Source organism: Falco cherrug, chromosome 7, assembly GCF_023634085.1.
Source record: "Falco cherrug isolate bFalChe1 chromosome 7, bFalChe1.pri, whole genome shotgun sequence".
NCBI lineage: Eukaryota > Metazoa > Chordata > Aves > Falconiformes > Falconidae > Falco > Falco cherrug.
In genome coordinates this window covers 30,783,907-30,803,087 of record NC_073703.1, presented here as the reverse complement: position 1 = coordinate 30,803,087, position 19,181 = coordinate 30,783,907, and the positions used below count along the sequence as shown (strand labels likewise).

The window sequence follows — 19,181 nt, the reverse complement described above, 5'->3', positions numbered from 1 at the left end:
TTAAAATCCATGATCCTATCAATCAAATAAAAATGCCTTAAGTGTGGGTTTGCTTCCAAGAGACGGAGTGGCTACAGACTGTGAGAAGTAGGGATACTACTGTCTGGAAAATGTCTGAACACTGGGCAGTAACCTAAGGCAAGTTAGAGAAAAATTCTTGTCAAAACCAAAATTTTCGTGCCATATGGAAGTCCAGTTGTCTGAACACTGGCTTTGTTTTCCACAATAGAATAATATAAATCACCCATTTTAAAACAAAATTATTACCTTCTGGATCACACATTCTGAAAAACGGGTGGGTTTGAAATGCCAAGATGCTTCACTTTGATGTTTTCCATGGAAATAAAGGAATTTGTTCCAAGTCAGTCAGACTGGGCTGCATCTACCTGGCCTGTTGGGTGTTTTTCAGGTGATGCAGTGCAGGCTCACAGCAGCCCCCCCTTCCAGCGGGGCTCAGGCTTCCACTGACACTTTCCAAGACTCACTGTGAGAGCCATTGAGAACTGCATCTTTACCGCACCGCAGCTACCTGAGCTGTGGCCCGGTAACCTGCCAATGAGAACTAATTCCTGTTAAACAGAGAAACAAAACAACAAAAACAACAAGAAAAAGGCAAATACATGTGCAATTAATTTCTGAAGTACCATCTGAGGTGAGGAGGACAAATGCCCTTATGCAAGGACATGACTGTGGGTTTGTAAAGCTATGAATATCCATCTCAAGAATTACAGCAAGGCAGTACTGAGCACAGGGCTTGTGTGTTTTCTACTAGATTGATCTCCGGGATGATCCCAAAACTTTGGCTCGGCTGCTTTACATGAAGGAGAAACCACTCACCTACGAGCATGGAGTGAAGCTAGCAAAGGAGGTAATAGCTTTTTCTGAGGTCCCATGAAATCGATTGATCACAGCTTTGCTTTGGGGTTGTTTCAGTCCAGGTGAGCTCCTCCGGGGCATGTTGATTGATCCCAGCCGGAGATTCCAGCCTCTGTTCAGAGGGGCTGGAACCAGATACAGATTGTGAGTCCTGAGGCTGCTGTTCTGCTGCATTACCCAACCAAGCTCTAAGTAGCACAGCAAGGTACACCAGGCAGCCGGTAGTAAATGGGCAGGAAAACAATTTTACTGCCTAATTTAGCTAAGTCAAGTGTTTCTTGTTCAGGCTTCTGCCAGGAGGTGCATGTGGTAAACCTCTTTCTGCAGTTGCCTCCTGCCAAACCCATCCCTATCCCTTACAAAAGCACAGATGACTTGATTCTCACTTACCCATTGCGCTTCAAGCAGCAGAGACGGAGCTCCCAAGGTTTCTATGCTATTGCACCTTTCTCCTGAGAAGGTAGGGGGATAAAAGCCCTCCTCAGCTCCTGAAATGCAGCCATCTGGACCCCAGCTTTTTCCACCTTATATGCTGCAGGTGTTGTTACAAGCCCTGACCCTCAAAGGCCAACGAGAACATCCATTAGCAGAAAAAGCTGAATAAGCCACAAGGTTGCTGAATGAGCTGAGGCTGCTTTCCCAGACTACTGTGTGGGTTTGTGTCATACCAGCACCCCCACGAGATGATGCTTCCCGGTTCCCAGAAACCAGCTGGAAGCCCTCCCCAAGGTAGCAGCTCCCTGTCGTTGCAGGAGGCAGGACACGAGAGTGACAGGTCAGAGCAGAAGAGCCAAGCTCAGCTAACAACCCAGCACGTCCTTGAAAGCCCCCCCAGCTGCACAGATAGGAGGCCAAGCTCCTGGTCCAGCACTCAAACATGGATGCAGCCTCCCTCTCTCTGGAGGGCCATGCAGGGAACTTCTGCTCCTCCCCATTGACCCCTGTGATGAGATACCATGTTGATGTTCATCCCTGCCCTCTCATTTGCAATGACCACCTGAGCTGGTCCCTTAATCCCATAGGCAGCCAGGTACAAAACAGAGCAATGATCTGACCCCCTTTCTAAAGCCCTGGGCTTCCCTCTGTGGCAGGACATGTATGCACATAGAAGATACTGTGGCAGGGTTCCTCTGTCTCTCCCAACAGCAGGTACTCACATTTTCTGCCTTCTCTTTCAGATTGGAGCACAGTGCTATCTGGAGTGCTCAGCCCTCACGCAGAAAGGCCTTAAGACTGTCTTCGACGAGGCAATCCTGACCATTTTCCACCCCAAGAAGAAGAAGAAGCGTTGTGCAAAGTGCCACAGCTGCTGCACCCTTGTGTGAAGTCACTTGGAAAGAAAAGCGAGACAAGTTCCATGAAACCAAGCAGGTTAGAAAGGCAATGAAGGTCACACGCAACTGAAATGGGGAACATGACCAGAAAGGGGTCCTTCTTACCCAAATATAGGAGCCCTCCGTTCTGTGAAACCTCCAAGCTGTATCACACTAGGCCAACCGGTGTCTATGTGCTTTCCTAACCCTCCAGAGTTGTGTGCAGCCTGTCCCCACCACTGCAGACTGCACCGAGCCAACAGAAACCAGGATGCCTGCTCATTCTTGACTCTTCACCTTAGGAATAAGGTGAAGGCAGCGTGGAAAAACAAAGAACTAAAGGTGGTAGAAGAAACAAGAGAAACTCTATTTGTGGCCTTAAGCAGTAATTGATCAAAATTAGGAATTTTCAGTACTTAGGAATTGAATCTGAATTGACTGAAAGCACATGGAGACCTGTAGAAATCTAATATGTAAGATATACACTATAGGTAGGATGTACTTTTAAATTACTTTTCCTCTATAAGACTCGCTAGTTCAGGATGTACTTTAGTTTGTTCAAACCACATAGAAGCAAAGGTGGAATGATTCCAGTTTGTTTTCACTTAATGGTGAAACTTCACAGTTTCAGAATGTTGCTGTACCCAAGCTATCAAGATGGATCAACGTTTACCTCCAGACTTAAGGAATGTTCTTACAACAAAAAAATGCAAATAACTGTATTTTTACAGGGCAATGTTCAGGCTGAGCCATGTTTCCATAAGCTGGGAAAGGAAGAAGAGTTGTAGCATTAATACAAAGAAGTTCTGCTACCAAAGAATATTGCCCTAGACATGAAATAGCCACGTGGAACAATCTCCCATCCAAACTGAGAACATGAACGAGACACATTGCCATGGCAACTGAAAACTTACCTTATAGATCAGCTGGATTTCTACATCTCACCCAGCAGACAAAAATAGCAAAGAAAAAAAAAAACCAAAGGTCGCACTGACTTCAGCTGCTTGAAGATGATCTAGCTGCCGTAAGATTTTTTTTTTTTTAAATGGAGTATCTCATGTAAAAACCCTCATCAAAGTGGAGCTGTAAACATTGATTTATTGTAGCCTCCCTCCCATTCATTACGTCTTTGCTCCCATTTTTCCAGCTTCATTGCTGTGAGCGCTGTTTAAGTTGCAGCGTGGCTGCACTCCTCAGGAAGGAACTTTCATACAAGTCACAGATGATGGGCTGCAGCCGGCAGCGCGGAGATGGGATGTCCAAGCCCTCAAGGGAAGGGAAGGGAAGGGAAGGAAAGCTGCCTGTTAGCTCGCTCTGTGTTGAAGAAAATGTGTGCCTTTCCACTAGAGCCTCTCCAGGGAGCCTCTGCTTTTGCACATCACAGCAACACAGGCGCCCAGAGATGAACTCGCAGGGCGCCTTGTTCCTTGCATTTGCCTTCGGGTACGCTGGCGATGCCATGAGACTACCTTGGTATGGATTTCATTCCTCAAGCAGAGAATCAAGTGCCAGCAAATACAGATTTAAAGACTTCTGATGTAACTCCTCACAAAAGCAGTGCCTGCAGTTGGTGTTTCCGAAGCCCTGGAAGTAAGGAAGTAACAGCAGTGCACCCTCCCAGCCCAGGGGCATGTGCCCTGTGTCCCCCCACACCCCTGCCAGGGGGCTGCCAGCCCACTCCTCTCCAGAAGCCTGGCTGAGTACACACACATGCAACCAGGAAGACTCATAATTAGTGGTGAATTACAGAGCCAATAGTACCCAGAGCAAGCAGCGACTTCAGCAGGGCTATAGGAACGGCAGCCTTGGCACAGAGAAGGGAACAAGCACGACGCAGTGCCCAAACCTGCAGTCACTAAGGCTTTCAGGATCCGAGCTCCTCCTTCAGCACAAATTCAATTTACCATGGACACCTACAGAAACCAGCTCTGAAACCCCAAAACTTTTCCAGGTAGAAATCAACCATTCCCTCTGAAAAAGCCATCGAATTTGAGGCAAACTCTGTTGCTGTTACCCACCCAGCTCTCACTCACCAGCCCTGCCCAGCTGCACGCAAGCGTGGATGAAAACAAAGCTGTGCTAGATCCAAGACAGATAAAAGAAAGATTTCCTCACTGCTGCCATTCTTTGTGCATGTTTTATATTTGGGTTTATGAAGTCCCAGACCTTTGCTTCAAATGGACTGGCTGATACAGCACAGCTCAGAGCGAGGAGAGCGCTGAAGCCCGGTGAAGGAGTTCACGTCATGGCATAGAGGCTGCGTTGCCGTTCCCAGGCAGAGCAGTGAGTATTTGCACAGCTGGGACACTGGCAATCAGCTGAACTAGCAAGTATAAAGAGATAGTAGGGGAGTATGAGGAAAACTAGGAATCGATTAAATAAATAAATATTTGGGTAACGTTCGTTGGCTTACAACATGACTAGATGTCCACTGAAACCATGTAAGAAAAGCTTTCAACGGATTTCAGAGAAAATTAGAGCTTCCCTGTGCTGCTATTTACTTCAGTGGAAATAAAATAGGATGATTACACTGGTTTAGCTCATGCAGGTTGCTGTAGGGCGTTAGCCTACATACAAGCCTCTGGTTAAAGTAAGTGAAGTCTGTTTCAGCTGAAGCGCAATGCAAACACTCAGGTTGGAGCTGCCAGATATTCTTGGAGCTTCACAAAATACAGAGGAAATAGAAATCCAGACTGACAGCTGAGCTGATCACAAAATAATGAGCACACTGGAAAAGGGCAATATAGCATTCCCAGCATGCACCAGGGAAAGCCACAAATAATCAAATGCTATTTTTGCATGCCACCAAGTATCGGGATGTCTATTAATACTAATGGGATGGTATAGGATAGGCATATAAAATCAAAAATCAAATAGGAAGTCGTAGCAATAACATAACTGCAGTGGTCTGAGGAAAATTCACTAAATACATACGGTGATGTAGAAGCTAAAATGCTAGACTCGACATATTAAACTGCAGCACCCTGCACAAATCATTGCATAGCAGTGAAGGCAGATAGGAAAGTATTAATATGCATACAAAAAATGTTAAGACCAACCAGGGTTCTCTTTGCACTTACAAAACCAAGCACATCAAGTTTGTGAGGCAGTAAAATTTCAAGTTTTTCAAGCTGATTCAAGGCCAGGTTGGACAGGGTTTTGAACAACCTCGTCTAGTGGAAGGTGTCCCTGCACATGGCAGGGGGGTTGGAACTAGGTGATCTTTACGGTCCCTTCCAACCCAAACTATTCAGTGATTCTAGGATTGTGACCAAAATTTGGTATTATGGGGAAGGAGGCTGGTTACAATCCACTGAGAAACACCCTCCGCACTCCATTTATTTTCAATTTTCTCTTCCAACAAAAATAAGTGTTTTAAAAATAGCCATGGTTAATGCAGTGTTAGGTTATGTACACACACTTACCCATGCAATGTGGCACTTACTCAAGGATCTGCCCTGTTGCACTATTATTTTGGGGAGGCAGGAGTAGCACAGGCCACCAGGCTCTAGAAAGGGATTGCAGGCAGATGTAAGGAGACTTACTGACTATCTGGCAAGTCATACTTAATACCTGTTCTAAAAGCCAACAGATGGTGTGTGAACAGGCAGCAAAGCTCATTTTCAGAAATATCAAAGCACCAGACATAGTGCAAGCAGCGGCATAAGGCAACAGATAGAAACTTCAAGTTATTTTCAAACACCATTAGTAACAAGAAGAGAAAATCAATATATGATTGTCAGGTGAAAGGAGATGGGTATTCTCACTGTAGGATGAGCTAGAATTCGGCTCCCAATTTCACCTTCAAAGGAACACAGGAGAGTTATAAAGGCTATAAACCACCCCTGGAATCTATTTTAACAATGGCCTCTTAATGCAGCCGATGTCAAAACCTTTCCCGACAGACCTGCTTTTGCTAATAGTCTGTTACCATTTCAAAAGCACTCACAACTTACAAGAAATCTGCTAGATCCTGTAAAACCCATCTCCTTTGGCCTCTTCTGGAACCTTAATGTTCTACCAGGAGTTGTTTGTTAACCTGAAGTTGTAGTTTTAGAGTTCCCAAAGGGCTTTCATGCAAGCTCCTGCAAGGAGACACTAGCGACTTTAGGTATTGGAGAGATAGATCAAGACATTAGAAAGTTTTTATCACATTAAAACAACCTTTTGATGCCTCTGCCCTTCACAGCACTGCTAAAACACAAGGCCAGGGGCGCTGGGACAATGCTGTGCTGTATCACCACTTCCAGCATAACCTAAAGGAGGTCCCACGAAGACTTCCACAGTTTGTCCTGTGCCTCCCAGAGCCCAGAAAACTTGGGGAGAATGCAGAAACAAGGCTTTAACCCCACACAGGTCCATCCAGGAGCGTTTGTTCAGCTGCGTGGAAGTCCCATGTGCTTCTGTCCTCCAGGAGTGGTGGGAAATGATTCTTAAGGTGGGAAACAACCTCCTGGTTGTTCTATGTGCCACACAGGCCCAGACCTTCTCTTTCTGCCCTGCAAATATCTACTGTTACAGTAATATGTAGCTTATGAAGAACAACCAACTACAAGTTCTTGCCTTGCATTGCCTTGAATCAGGCATGATGTGAGTCTTTCCCTCCACTTCCACATGTGCTGGTCCTGACACAAATCTTGCTGATGGGAGCCATGGAATTCACACCAAGTCCAGCATGACAATCAAAACAATCATTTCGGCAGCTGTCATTGATATTTCTTACCTTCTTTCTCTTTCAAAGCACTGCTTCAGAACTAAATATAGTGCTGCATCTTAATATGCAATAAAGTTAGTCCAAATAGTTGTATTAAGGGGGCAGATTTTGGCAGTCTTCCTCACACTGCTTCCTTCACAAGGGACTGTCTCCAACTTCCTCGTGTCTTATTCAATCCCTGCGATACTACTCATGTAAATGAGGGAGGCTGAATATGCCCATTGGTAACCAGTCCTTTTAGTTAACGTACAACAAAATCTCTTCTAGTTGCTCTAGTATTGGTGGCCTGTGTCCTCCAAAAAGCAATGATTTGCCATTCCCCACATGCTGTATAAATCACCTGGTGCCTTTGTCACGCTCGGGACCATGATCTGTCTGGTATCTGCCATTGCTAAGGAAGCATGGTAGAGAAGAACCAAGAAATTAGTTGGGAAAGGAGATGAGCCTTGGGCAGGCTGCTACACAGACCAAGTAGGACTTCCCCAGAAACAGTCACTGCAATGCAACTCTAGGCAAGTGCCTAAAAACCCACCCCAAGGGTGGGAAAATCACTGTAGCAAACTGAGAGCAACAGGGTACAAACATTTCACTACTGGCAGCTGTCAAGGACACATGAGCTTCACTTCCCATTGACAGCTAGCTGTCAAGAGCCCATCCAAGAAATTGTCCCAAGACTCCAGAGACTTACTTTGAGAACCCTTTACAGGAGCTTAGAAAAGTTGCAGAAGTTCTTGCAAACAATTTCTGTTGCTGTCTCTGCTCATCACACCCAACCTCTTGCACAGCAAGCAATACAGTGGCTAATTACAGCAATGATATATGTCTAGCAGATGTATTTTCACCATGCAAGCTGCCGTGTCCTTATGAAAATGTTCCTCTAATCCAGACATGAAAGATGCCCATTTGCTTACATAGCTTGCTTACAGTCCGTGACCTTTTCTGTAGCTTTTTTTCCCCCAAGTGGTACAGCAAATACCTCTTCATTCACCATACTGAAGCTTCATCCGGATTAAAAATAAATTACAATGGCATCAATCTGTCTCAAGCCAGGCTTGTTTAAAAGCACATTTGTCTTCTCCAGCAAAACAATCAACATATGTTCATGTTGGCACAGAGACCATTTGTTCAATAAACAGGTAGGTTGCAGGGATCAGGCTGCGCATGCCTTTCTCCCTGAGGAGGATTTGTAACATGTTTTATCCCGCATAAAAAAGAAAATCTGGAAACAACAGAACATTTCCTTGGTTCATAACTCTATAGGACTGGAGGAGCATCTGCTGTGACAGGAGGTGAGCATGGAGCGACCTACGTCAGATAACTTCTAGGTACATTTAAGTTCTACATAAAAAAGACGACAAATCTCTACTATAAATGTTTGTTTTCCTCTTAGTGAATAAAGACCCTCTGAAAGCAGGAAAAAGCCTCCCACTGATTTTGGTGGTGGCTTGTGATCTCAGCTGTCTTCACCTATCAAAACAAAACACAAATAGAAAATCAAAAATTTGCATCAAAAAGTTGGGACAAAACCACTGATTTAGGAGTAATGAATGCAAAAGAACAGCATCTGCGCTTCTACTTTGGAGGAGAGGTGCAAAATCAGGGGCCAGAGCCACAATTGGGCAGTTTGATCCTAAAACAGAAATTTCATTTTAAGATGTTTAGATGTCCATAAGTAGGATGAAAAATTTCTTCAAATCCTCTTTTCTTTGTCTCAGTTAAAGCTTTCAGAAACATGTGAACATCTGTTTTTCCTGGGCAGTTCCAGGAACCCACCAGAACGGCAAAAAGAGTCAGAACCTTATTGTAAGAGGAAAATGAGCTCGCAAACACATATATCACGAGCAACAAGCAAAAATCATATGACTTGCTGTCAATGGTGAAAAATCTCTTAAACTTTGAAAAGAGTTTAAAAAAATAATTTTGAGCATGATCTCCACCCCTTTCCAGAATGTGCAGACTGTGGTGAAGTGTTTGGCTGCTGCTTCTAACTATAATTTTAGGATGGGATTTTCAAAGATGCTGTGTGTTGGCTTCAGTTCAGTTCTCATGAAGACAATGGAAAATTTCAACGGGGTTCACACATGACCGCAGTGGAAAGTGTTTCAGAGTCTGTACGTTTCCTCCTTTTCTGCCCTTTGTTGTGGCTGATCAAGCTTTGAGCACACAGATACACTGAGCAAGGTCCAAGGACCTTTTACACCTTTTGGCTGCTGGTTGTGGACTCTCAAAAGAAGTCAGGCATCTGGAGACTGCGCTGCTCTGATCTTTAGCTTGAGCTCTGGAGACTAGATTTGTAATTCCTCATTTCAGCCACTCCTGAGGCTGAAGTTGAAAATAATTACATTAACAGTGTAATATCCAAAACAAATGGCTATCATTACTGAGTTTGACACTGTACTCATGGATGCCACTCAATTTCCTCTCATCCCATTCGGGATGCCAGGTTTAATTTTGCATTTGGTTTTGCCAAAGATCCAATTGAGCTCTCCCTAATATCAAATCTGGTGACTTTTTTACTTTGATTGGAGGTTAATGAATTCAGAGTAAACAGTTGTCACCAGTCTACAGTTTCCAGATCTTACAACACAACAATTATTTGTGCTGATAACACGTAGAAATTTTTGTCTGATACCTGTCAAAGTAGTTTGGGTGTAAGCCATATCCACAGTATGACTGTCATACCTCCTCTCCCAACACTTTTCCCCAAAATAGGCAGCTGCTCTAACTGCATTACAGAACCGGCAGGCAACGAACTGCCTTGTCAGTACGGGCTAAGTGAGCCCAAACTTTCCCCAGACTTGTAAATATTAATTCATTAATAAGCAATAACATAAATTTATGTCAGAGGGGAAAGACACTGGTAAAGTCTTCTTCACTCCTGAGCAGATGTGACCTAAGGTAGTGAGCCCAGGCTGCCGGGTGGGACACGCTGCAGAGCGAGGCGCAGCGTGGTGTCCATGCTGCCCCAGCACGTACGGCGTGAGGGGAGCAGCAGGGGCTGGAGGTGCCTCGGTGGAGTCACACCAGCATACCTGGGGCTCAGCAGCACCTTGAGACTGGGAGGGCTTCAAAGAAAGCTGCAGAGAGGAGCAGGGAGGTGGAACTGAACTGTCCTCAAGTGCAAGGATAACTGAATCCAGTTTAACCTGTTATGATGGTCAAACACCAGCATTTCACTGTAAAGAAATTATCTCCTTCCCTGAGAACACAAAGACAAGAACATTTCTTTCCTTTCTTTTGGTGTAGTATTGCAGTAATACTTAAAAGTAACAGCACAAGTTATTCTAACTGGGTTTGTGAAGCACAGGTAATGACCTCAGCACAAATCAGGACCTAACACATCATCGGTCAGTTCTTAGCAAGTTAAGAAAAAAAAAGTCATTCACTTTACTTGATGTGAGCAACTGAATTTTCCTCTCTTAAAGGTTGCTGTGTGCAATATTGCTGGAGTATAGGGCTGATAAAACCAAAGGATGAATACTAAAACATTGTCTGACTTTTGAGTGGTATATCTTTTTTCAAAGATTAACCAAAACTTCAGAATTCATGTCAAAGCAATAAAACTTCAAACCAAGGAAATTCACTTTTCCAGCAATTATGTTTTGCATAGTTTAAAAATCATGTAGACAGTATTAGTTTCCTATTTACAGCACATGATTCTGTACTCTTTTGCTTATCCTCTCTTAAACATGTAATTATTGTATATTGTAACTGCACATTAATATCGTCTATTGTACATAGTTTATTTTAACAAAATAAATGTAATGCTAAGTATTTTGACAGCATCATTTTGAGAAAGTCTGGTGCTGTGCTTATTTTCCCAGATGCTAATTACATATACCTTGCAGGACATTCCAAGTAGGAAAACCAGATACTAACATATAAGGCTGCTTTTGGATGGTTCTGGAACCACCTACACCTTACAGTGTCCGCTGCAGAGAGTCTAACAGGAGATGACACTGCAGAGGTTTGCTCACCTCAGGCATGTTCCTCTTGGGAAACGGCTGCTTAATCAAATCCTCTGCAGTCTGGACACTTGGGAAGGTGGAGATGTGGGACCTGTAGGGCTGGCTCCCTGCTGGCACTCAGCCTTCAGCTCCCTCTGGTCCCAGGGTACCCCGCAGTGACTGGCCTGGAGGTATTTAGTCTCCCTTCCCCCACCAATGTTAAGGTGTTGGTTGGTTGCTCTTTCAAATAGACTTTCTTTTTCATTATTTTAATAAGGGGTTTGGGCACTACTGTCTGTGGTCTCCACTGCAATATCACAGCATCACAAGAGGATTTTTTCCTCCCTTGCGTGAAGTGTTTGGGACATAACAGAGTGTGCAGTAGCCTAGCAGGCACTGGAGCTCTCTTGGTAAAGCAGCTGGGAAAAGCGTTATCCTGAGTTCTAGGAGTTTTGAGGGGAATTTGTTACTCCCTGACAAACCTAACACATGGATAAAAAAGAACTCCAACAAACTCTTACTGATGGCAAGGAAGATGATGAGTTGTGCAACCTTGAGTCCAGCAGACAGGGCAAGGAGAATCAGGAGAGAAAGTGAAATGCTTAAAGGGCTGAAGAAGTTACATGAGGAAAGAGCCCTTAAATGCTGGACTGGAATCAAGAATATGACTAGCTCCAGTCTTCCAGGGATTCCGTGCAGAAATGTGGATCTTGATTAAAAAAAAATGAGATTTTAAATTAAAAAAAAAAAAAAAAGGCAGTGCTTTTGTTATCCAGCTTTTCATTACCGTTGCTTTCAAGACCAAAAGCAATCCCATTGAACAGCCAGGCTGGTCTTCAAATGAAGACTATAAATCCCACCCTTCCTGAACAATGTCCTTAAGACTGATTGGGTTAAAGCAAGTTTTGCCAGAGAAAGGTTCTTTCTGTGTTCCTGCAGCCTGTGAACCTCAGCAGGCTCAACCATCCTTTGCTCACTCACAGAGCAAAGGCAAAGGGTGGTAGGGTCTACTCCACTCCTAATGAAAAGGCACTGCAGCCCAAATCCCTGGCTGCCATAACGGATACCTCCCCAGAGGAGCCAGGACCATTCAAGAGGGCACAGCTAGTATTAGTCACCAACCTTCCCATTGCCAGACTTTTTCTGGACAGAAGCAGCCTGGAGGACCTGGGGTTAACAACAAGATGCCAAAGGCATCCTCCAGAGCAGAAACTTCCTACACTACTGCCTGCTAAAGCCGGGTGGGTATAGCTGGGCGATACCTCTGTACAGCACTGATGCTTTCACATTTCCTTGAGGATCCACTGCTGGCTACTGTCAGCGGCAGGATATTGGGCGAGACAGCCCTTTGCTGTGACCCAGGGCAGCGGTTCCTCTGTTTTCATGTGAGCACAATGAGAGCAGGAGGGAGCTGCCCATCCCGTCCCCCAAAGAGAAATGCAGCCAGTGCAGGAAACCTGCATCCGGGGCAGCTTCCTGCCCTCCTCTCACTGTAACCCAGGTTTGGAGACGGGGTAAAATACACCGATTTCAGTCTATATGGTCAGTCTGGCTGGGCAACCAACTACAGCACCAGAATGAGGGGAGATGAACTTCAAGACCCACTGAACTCTTATAACCATGATATAACAGGGAAATATTGTGAAAAAATGAAAGCACCTCATGACTGTGACTACTGTTCAGGTTAGCAGAGTGACAACAAACCTCAGAAACTGAGCGCTGTGCAGGATGTAGGGCTATGACCCAGCACAGGGGACCTTGTAGCCTATATGCTCCAAAACACACTGGGAGAAAAAAAATCAGTTGTATCATCACTCCCAGTGTCCAGAAGGGAAACTGAGGCACAAAGAAATGTATTGGTTCGCCCCTCCTCACCTGGCATGTTTATGACAGAGCCAAGCCCATTCCCCACGTTGCATAGTGATGCTTTTTCCGTATCTGCACCTTCTCCTTCTTGAGCAGGCAGGTGCAGCCATCTCCCTTCTCCCCCAGAGTGTTTCACTGCAGCAGGTATTTCAAGCTGAGACTGCACACCTGGGAATGGTTCAGCACAGAGGCTTCGCGAAGGAGCTTCTCCCTCACTCCCTGATTTGCAAGTACAATTCTCCCAGGGAAGTCAAGTTCCCCTCATACATGTAGAGCAAAATGTCCTTGCCTTGCTTTAAGGCAATGAAAGCCATGCCAGGTTAAACGTGCAGTGGCTAATGACACTTTTAAGAGGTCCACATTGCACTCTCTGAGGATTTTTGTCTGGTGCTGGTGGTCAGTGTTCAGGTGAAGGGGACAATCAATGTGCTACAAAAACAAAAAACAAACAAACAAAACAACAACACACATGAAAAAAAAACCACAGTAGGGGTTTTCATGGGAGACATAATATCCGAGATGTGACAGCCTCTGTAACAAAATCCTTGCAAACTTACACACGAAGGACAGAAGGTTGTTTAACTGCTTTAGACAGGTGAGATGGTGAGGTTTAAATCTGTAGCTTTTAAGAACATTACAATACTCCCAAGGAGATGAAGGTGGCCTGGGAAGGAGCTTCTTATGCTCTGAAATGTGTGGGATATGTCAACTGCCTGCAAATTCTAAGCAGGATATGCCATCCCAGCTGCAGCATAAAGGATGTGAAAGCTGAAAGACCTGGTCACAGGTATTAAAACTGGTGGGAATTTAACAGAATGAAGACCTAGTAGTGTAATAACTTCTGGGAAAGAGCCCCAGCTTTGCAATTACCAATGGCAGGAATGAAGTTGGCTCCTTGAAAGTCACTGTTGTGTGCCGACTCGTGGGAACCCTGCAGAGCTGGATGAAGAGGGATGTGCACCAGTCAGATGGTGGGCTCTGGCACTGGCTCTACTTTTGTCACCCACACCAGGATCTCCATTCACTCTTGCTCTCCTTAAAAGACCATCTAGAATTTTTCACTTGGTTTCAGTCAATACATCCTTCCCCCTCTTCCTCTCCCCCCCTCCCCCCCGCTTCCCCCCCATCTGGCTGTTACTGCATCAGTCAAAACCCTCTTTCACACCCTGAGGTGTTTTCTTCCGAACACTTGCTGAGGTTTCTGCCGTGTCGGGGTACAGCCCGTATTTCCTGGGGCTGCAAAGGAAGGAAGTTTGCCGCTGTCTAACCCTGCTTCTAATCCTGAGACGATAGCACAGCCAGGCTCCGTGAGAGAAATCCAGCAAAGGAAACGACTTCACATCAGGATCAAGGAGATGTTTTGCAGGTGTTCACAGCTCTGGCAAAGAGCTTGTAGGAGCTTATACATATTCTACTTGAGAAATCTCTATGCATAAATAAAGAGTGACACATTGCTTTCCATTGCTTTCATACTACAATTTTGAGATTTATTAAGGACACAAGATAATTTGCACATTTCCCATAGTGGTTGTGATGCCAATTAGAACAGTAACAAGATCAGAAGGATTGTGAGATGCAACCTGAAACAAAACACAAGGACTTTTTAAAGGGCAGTTAAACACTCCATCAGCAGAAAACTGCTCCCGCTGCTGTTTGACACGGCAGTCTCTATTCAGAATTACAGAAGGCAGAGTGATAAAATTGCCTCCTTCCCACTCAACTACAGTGCAGCTTTTACAATTCCACAGACAAAAAAAAAAAATTATAGCAGCTAATAAATTACAGGTTAAATTAAATCTCCCTCAGTGAGGACAGGACACTTGGGGAAGTTTCTAGCATGCCTCCCTGGAAGCGAAGGCAACTGCATCCAGAAGACAAGACACTTAACTGTGGAAGGGCAGGTGCAGATATTACTCTCAGCAGCAATTCTCTCCTAATGGCTATCTGAGAAGGTGTCTTTGCTTTGTAAGCTCCTGTGAGCCTCTCCCACCTGCCAAATCTTCCTACTTTCACCTACTTTGCCATTTTATTCAGGGGAGAAATGAGGGATGAACATAGATCTGTCCTCCTGCAGGTGGGAACAGAGGACAAAGGCACTTATGTGGCTGTGGTCATGGGGGGCTATTGCAGCAGCTCCCAGGTGTCCCCTAGTTTCTAAATGGTGGGTCTGAGGAGGAGTGAACCATCCTTTGGCATCTCTGCTCTCTTTCCTGTCTTGGGGCTTGTCTCACCCACACTGGTCACGTTAGTGACCACTCCAGATCTTTCCTGCGAGTAAGCCTAGCTGCCCCCCAGCCCTCTGTGCATCCTTGGAGAAGCAGGTCTCCATGGTGCTCAGCAGCACAGGGAAGTGTGGGAACATGCTTCGTAGCCTCCTCTTTCCCACCACCTCAGCCAGGGACTCGCTGAAACCAAACCACAATCATAGTCTTTTGGCTTGGTCCCTCTAACTCTGGGAATTGTCAGGAGAGACTCCTTGGGCTCTGCAGAGTCTTGCTGATTCTACATGAAGTCAGTTCCCCTCCCATCCCTGGACAAAAGCAGGTTCTACAGATTTATGTGTTTCTCTTTTTCGAGGAACTGTCTCTGGTGAGGCAAGATTTTTTACAACAGAATAGCTCCAATTAAGCAAATCACCAAAATATGTGCTTAACTGTAGAAGTCCACTGATATTAAGCAAAACACTTAATCGTGATCTTAAGTAAAATACTTTGCTGAGTCAGGGCTGAGTATGCATTCACCCTTATTTCAAGGCAGCAATTTGGATACCCATTTCCATTTCATTGGCCTTAAGGCCTTCTCTTTGACTGTTATTCCTGACAGACCTTAGGGTAAGAAGTAGTAAGGAGGGGGGTGGGGGGGGTGGGCGGGCGTGACGAGGTGGCAGGAACATTGATAATTGCATTTATATTACCGGGAAGGAGCTGAGCCCCAACATGAGTAAAGAGGCTGTTACAGAGGCAGTAATTAGCTTTTGTAGCCTGTTTCCACCCAGCGGTGACTGTTTAGTCCTTGTGCACTTTGTGCATGAAGAAAGGTCACACAGTGTGAAAAATTTGTAAGGAAGGGAAATTGCATCTTTTTTTTTTTTACCCACAGGATTTGCTATTGTAAGGCTGTGTACTACATTTCTACAGCAATAACGCTTTGAACAATATGAGGAGAGGGGATTAAAGCCTCCTCTGTCCAGAAAAGTCGATGATTAGGAGCATTACTGGATGAGATCAAATTCTGGACTAAGTTACACCCCCAGTACCGCTGGAGGTAGCAGGGGTATGAAGCCAGGGAAGAATGTGGCCCCTCCTCACCTGGCCTGGGGAAGGGGAGCTCAGGCAGTCTCACATTCAGTCGTGGCGGTGGAGCAGATGTCGCAGTCGCAGCGGATGGCCACGGGGTAGGTGTAGAAGGGATCCACATCAGGAGCACACCTGGGCAGCTTCACCGTCATCATCTTGGTCTCGTTGTAGGTGCAGACACGGTGGTAAGACTCGATGTAAGGCGGTTCCAGCACCGGTTTCTGACAGGGAGAAATAATGGCCTCAGGCAAGAAGCAAGACAAAGATCTGGAGTCCCAGCCTCATCAAGGGGATTTAGTGTAAATAGGGGAGCCACTGGATCAGGTGGAAGGGGCCACAGAAATAAGTTTTAGGTTGCATCCTTCACCACTTGCCTTTTGGAGCCCTGCCCTGGAGGGGAGCGGGTGTATGGGTGTGTTTCTGTTTGTTTAGAGCATAAAGCTCCAATTAAAGCTGCTTGAAGGAAGAAAAAAGCCTATCCAAAATGCAGGTTTTCAGCAGAATATTAGTGTTTCAACCAAATGCATGTTTGCCAAACGCAGCTGCTTTCTTCCAAAAGGACTGATTTTCCATCAAAGAAAATGCATTCTGCTGGAAACCCTCCCATGTGCACAAGCTGCCTAAGGGCAGAGGTGCATCCAGGTGCCAGACAGCCGATTTGTTTCTCAGCCGGACCAGTCTTCTCCATCAGGCTGCATGTCCCACAAAGCCCAACAGACGTACACCACGGGGGGTGCACTCAGCACCGCAGCCAGCAGAGAAGTCTGCAGTTCTCGTGGCAAAAAGAGCTTGGCCAGAGACCCCAGCCATCAGAAGATGATGAGAGCCTGAAGGCCCTGAAACCCACACTCACACGTGGTGTTACAGCAGCATTGCTTTTGCTGAAAAGTGAGGTTTTCTTTGACAGAGGCACCCATTTTCCAAAGACTCTGAGAAGGGTCAGCACAAACAGGAATGGGAGTCCACTGTCATCCTCTCCCTTGCACAGATGGGAAACGGCATAAGGTAACACAAACAGGAGACTTTCTTCCTTTCTTTCTTTCCCTCTGTGCTGTGTCAAGAACCTGCTCTGGGAAACAAGAATGCTGCATGTGTAGTGAGTTGACCTTGACTGGACACCAGGTACCCACCAAGCCACTCTATCACTCCCCTCCTCAGCAGAACACAGGGGGAGAAAATAAGATGGAAAAAAAATATTGTGGGTCAAGATAAAGGCAGTTTAATGAGGCAATAGGAAAAGTCATGTGCACGGAAGCAAAGGAAGACAGAAGATGTTGTTCCCTACTTCCCAGCAGCAGGCGATGCTTGGCCACTTCCTGGGAAGCAGGGCTTTGGTACATGTAGTGGTTGCTCCAGAAGATAAACATCATACATAACGAATGCCCCCCTGTCCTCCTCCTCTCTCTTAGCACTTAGATCTGAGCAGATGCCATATGGTATGGAACGATGTCTCTGGTCACTTGGGGTCAGCTGTCCTGGCTGTGTCCACTCCCAAGCCCTTGCCCACCCCCAGCCTGCCAGTGAGGCGCAGGGAAGGCTGGAGGGCCAGCCTTGGTGCTGTGCCAGCACCGCTCAGCAGCGGGCAAAACACCCGTGTGTTACCACCACCTTTCCAGCTGCCAGTGTGAGCACAGCACCAGGAGGGCTGCTACGGGGCTCAGCCAGACCCAATACACATGGAAAAAACCAGATGCACAATGTTTCAGCAAGAAGATATACAGACAGCCTCCCCCTTTACCACAGCCCCCCCCCACCCCCCAAGTACATCATGGTGCTTTCTAGAAGCTCTTGAGCCTACAGCCAGATGCATTCAGCTTGACTGCTTCCCAGCGGTATTGCAGTACGCTAAGAGAGTCTGCCAGGTCTGCGCTGCCAGAGGAGCTTGGGAATAGGGGGATCCAGGTGACAAGGGGTCCCTTGAAGGAACTTTATCCCACCGGGGAAATCTGGCCACCAGTAGCCTTTCCCCTCGTGCCACCGAGCAGTGAAAGAGGGCAGTCAGAGCTGGCACACAGAGCCTGGCCCCTACTCTGGTCACTTACACAGAGTCCTGGTCTTCATGTGGACAAAACTCTCGAGCTGCCCAAGGTTTCCCTGAAGGAACTAAGCTGGGACCGGCCCTTCGAGCCTTCCAGTGACAGAATGGTGAAGGCACTCAGAAACTTGTTCTCTGAGGTGTGTGTAGATGTACTTACCCTCTTTCTTTCTCCCCCTGTATGTCCCCAGAACATAACTACTTTATATTTATACAGGCCTATGACTTAAAACAGGACCCAATTAGAAACATACATTATCTTCAGGATTTGCTTTTTGGAACAAAATATATTACCTATCAATCGGGAGCTCCGTCTTAATCTCAAAGGAATTTTTTCCAGTAAAGTAATAAAGGCCTCTCTCCTTAACTGCAAGAAGCTTTCAAATTGCATCATAAGAACATTACATAAGCACTTCATTAGTATCATCACCTGATGCGCGTCCCCCTTTGAGGCAGTGGAAGGGGCAGGGAACACCTGACAGCAGACACTGCTGGCAGTGGGGGTGGGGGGGTTCTTTTCAGGGCTTTTCTTGGTGGGGGCAGCACCCCCAGGGCCGTCGGTGCCAGCCAGCCGCCCCTAGCCCTGGCACAGCCTCACCTCCCAGGTCTCGCAGCGTCCCCAGCACGCGTCCGTCGTCACTCGCAGCCCCCTGCAGCCAGGTTTCTTGGCCAGGAAGGTGAACTCACGCACAGCGCAGCCGATGAAGGTCCGCAGGTCAATGGCGGGGGTCTCGGCCGCACCACCAGAGCTGGCCAGCAGCAGGAGAAGCAGGGTGCCCAGGATCACCCAGTGGAGCTTCATGCTAAGGCAGAAGAGAGAGAAGCAGCGGGCTGGGAGAGCCAGCATGGTCCAGGAGGCAAGAAGAGCAAGTGCACCAGCTCAGCTCGACCTGGGACAGCCCCTCTTCCCCTCAGACATGCTGTTCCCCATCCTCATTCAGGCTGAGAGATGAGTAGATCTACGAATGAGCAGTGGCCTACTCCCAGAAGTGGAAAGTCTTAGTGAAAACATCTGTAAGAGAAAGCAGCAGCATGCAGGCCTTCCCTGCAGAGCCGTGGGGTTTGCCTGGAAGAGATAAAACCACCAGCCGGTGCCTCAGACCCAGTGAAATCTCCATACTGTGAGTTTACTTT

At 46.3% G+C, this 19,181-nt stretch overlaps 2 protein-coding genes across 2 annotated transcripts in view; one reads left to right on the top strand and one right to left on the bottom strand.

The window, feature by feature from the left end:
• Positions 1-10,701, top strand: part of RHOJ (ras homolog family member J) — a 62,915-nt gene extending 52,214 nt beyond the window's left edge. Inside the window, exons 4-5 of the mRNA XM_005437292.3 lie at positions 773-868; positions 2,055-10,701. Of these exons, the coding sequence (XP_005437349.1) occupies positions 773-868; positions 2,055-2,201 (243 nt within the window). The 3' untranslated portion in view covers positions 2,202-10,701. The remainder of the gene's footprint in view (positions 1-772; positions 869-2,054) is intronic.
• Positions 10,702-16,039: 5,338 nt separating this feature from the next.
• On the bottom strand, positions 16,040-18,849 carry GPHB5 (glycoprotein hormone subunit beta 5). Its single transcript, XM_005437291.2, has 2 exons — positions 18,646-18,849; positions 16,040-16,233 (listed from the first exon to the last, which is right to left on the bottom strand). The coding sequence occupies exons 1-2, from the start codon at positions 18,847-18,849 to the stop codon at positions 16,045-16,047; spliced, it is 393 nt and encodes a 130-aa protein (XP_005437348.1). The 3' UTR covers positions 16,040-16,044.
• Between the last annotated feature and the right edge of the window lie 332 nt (positions 18,850-19,181).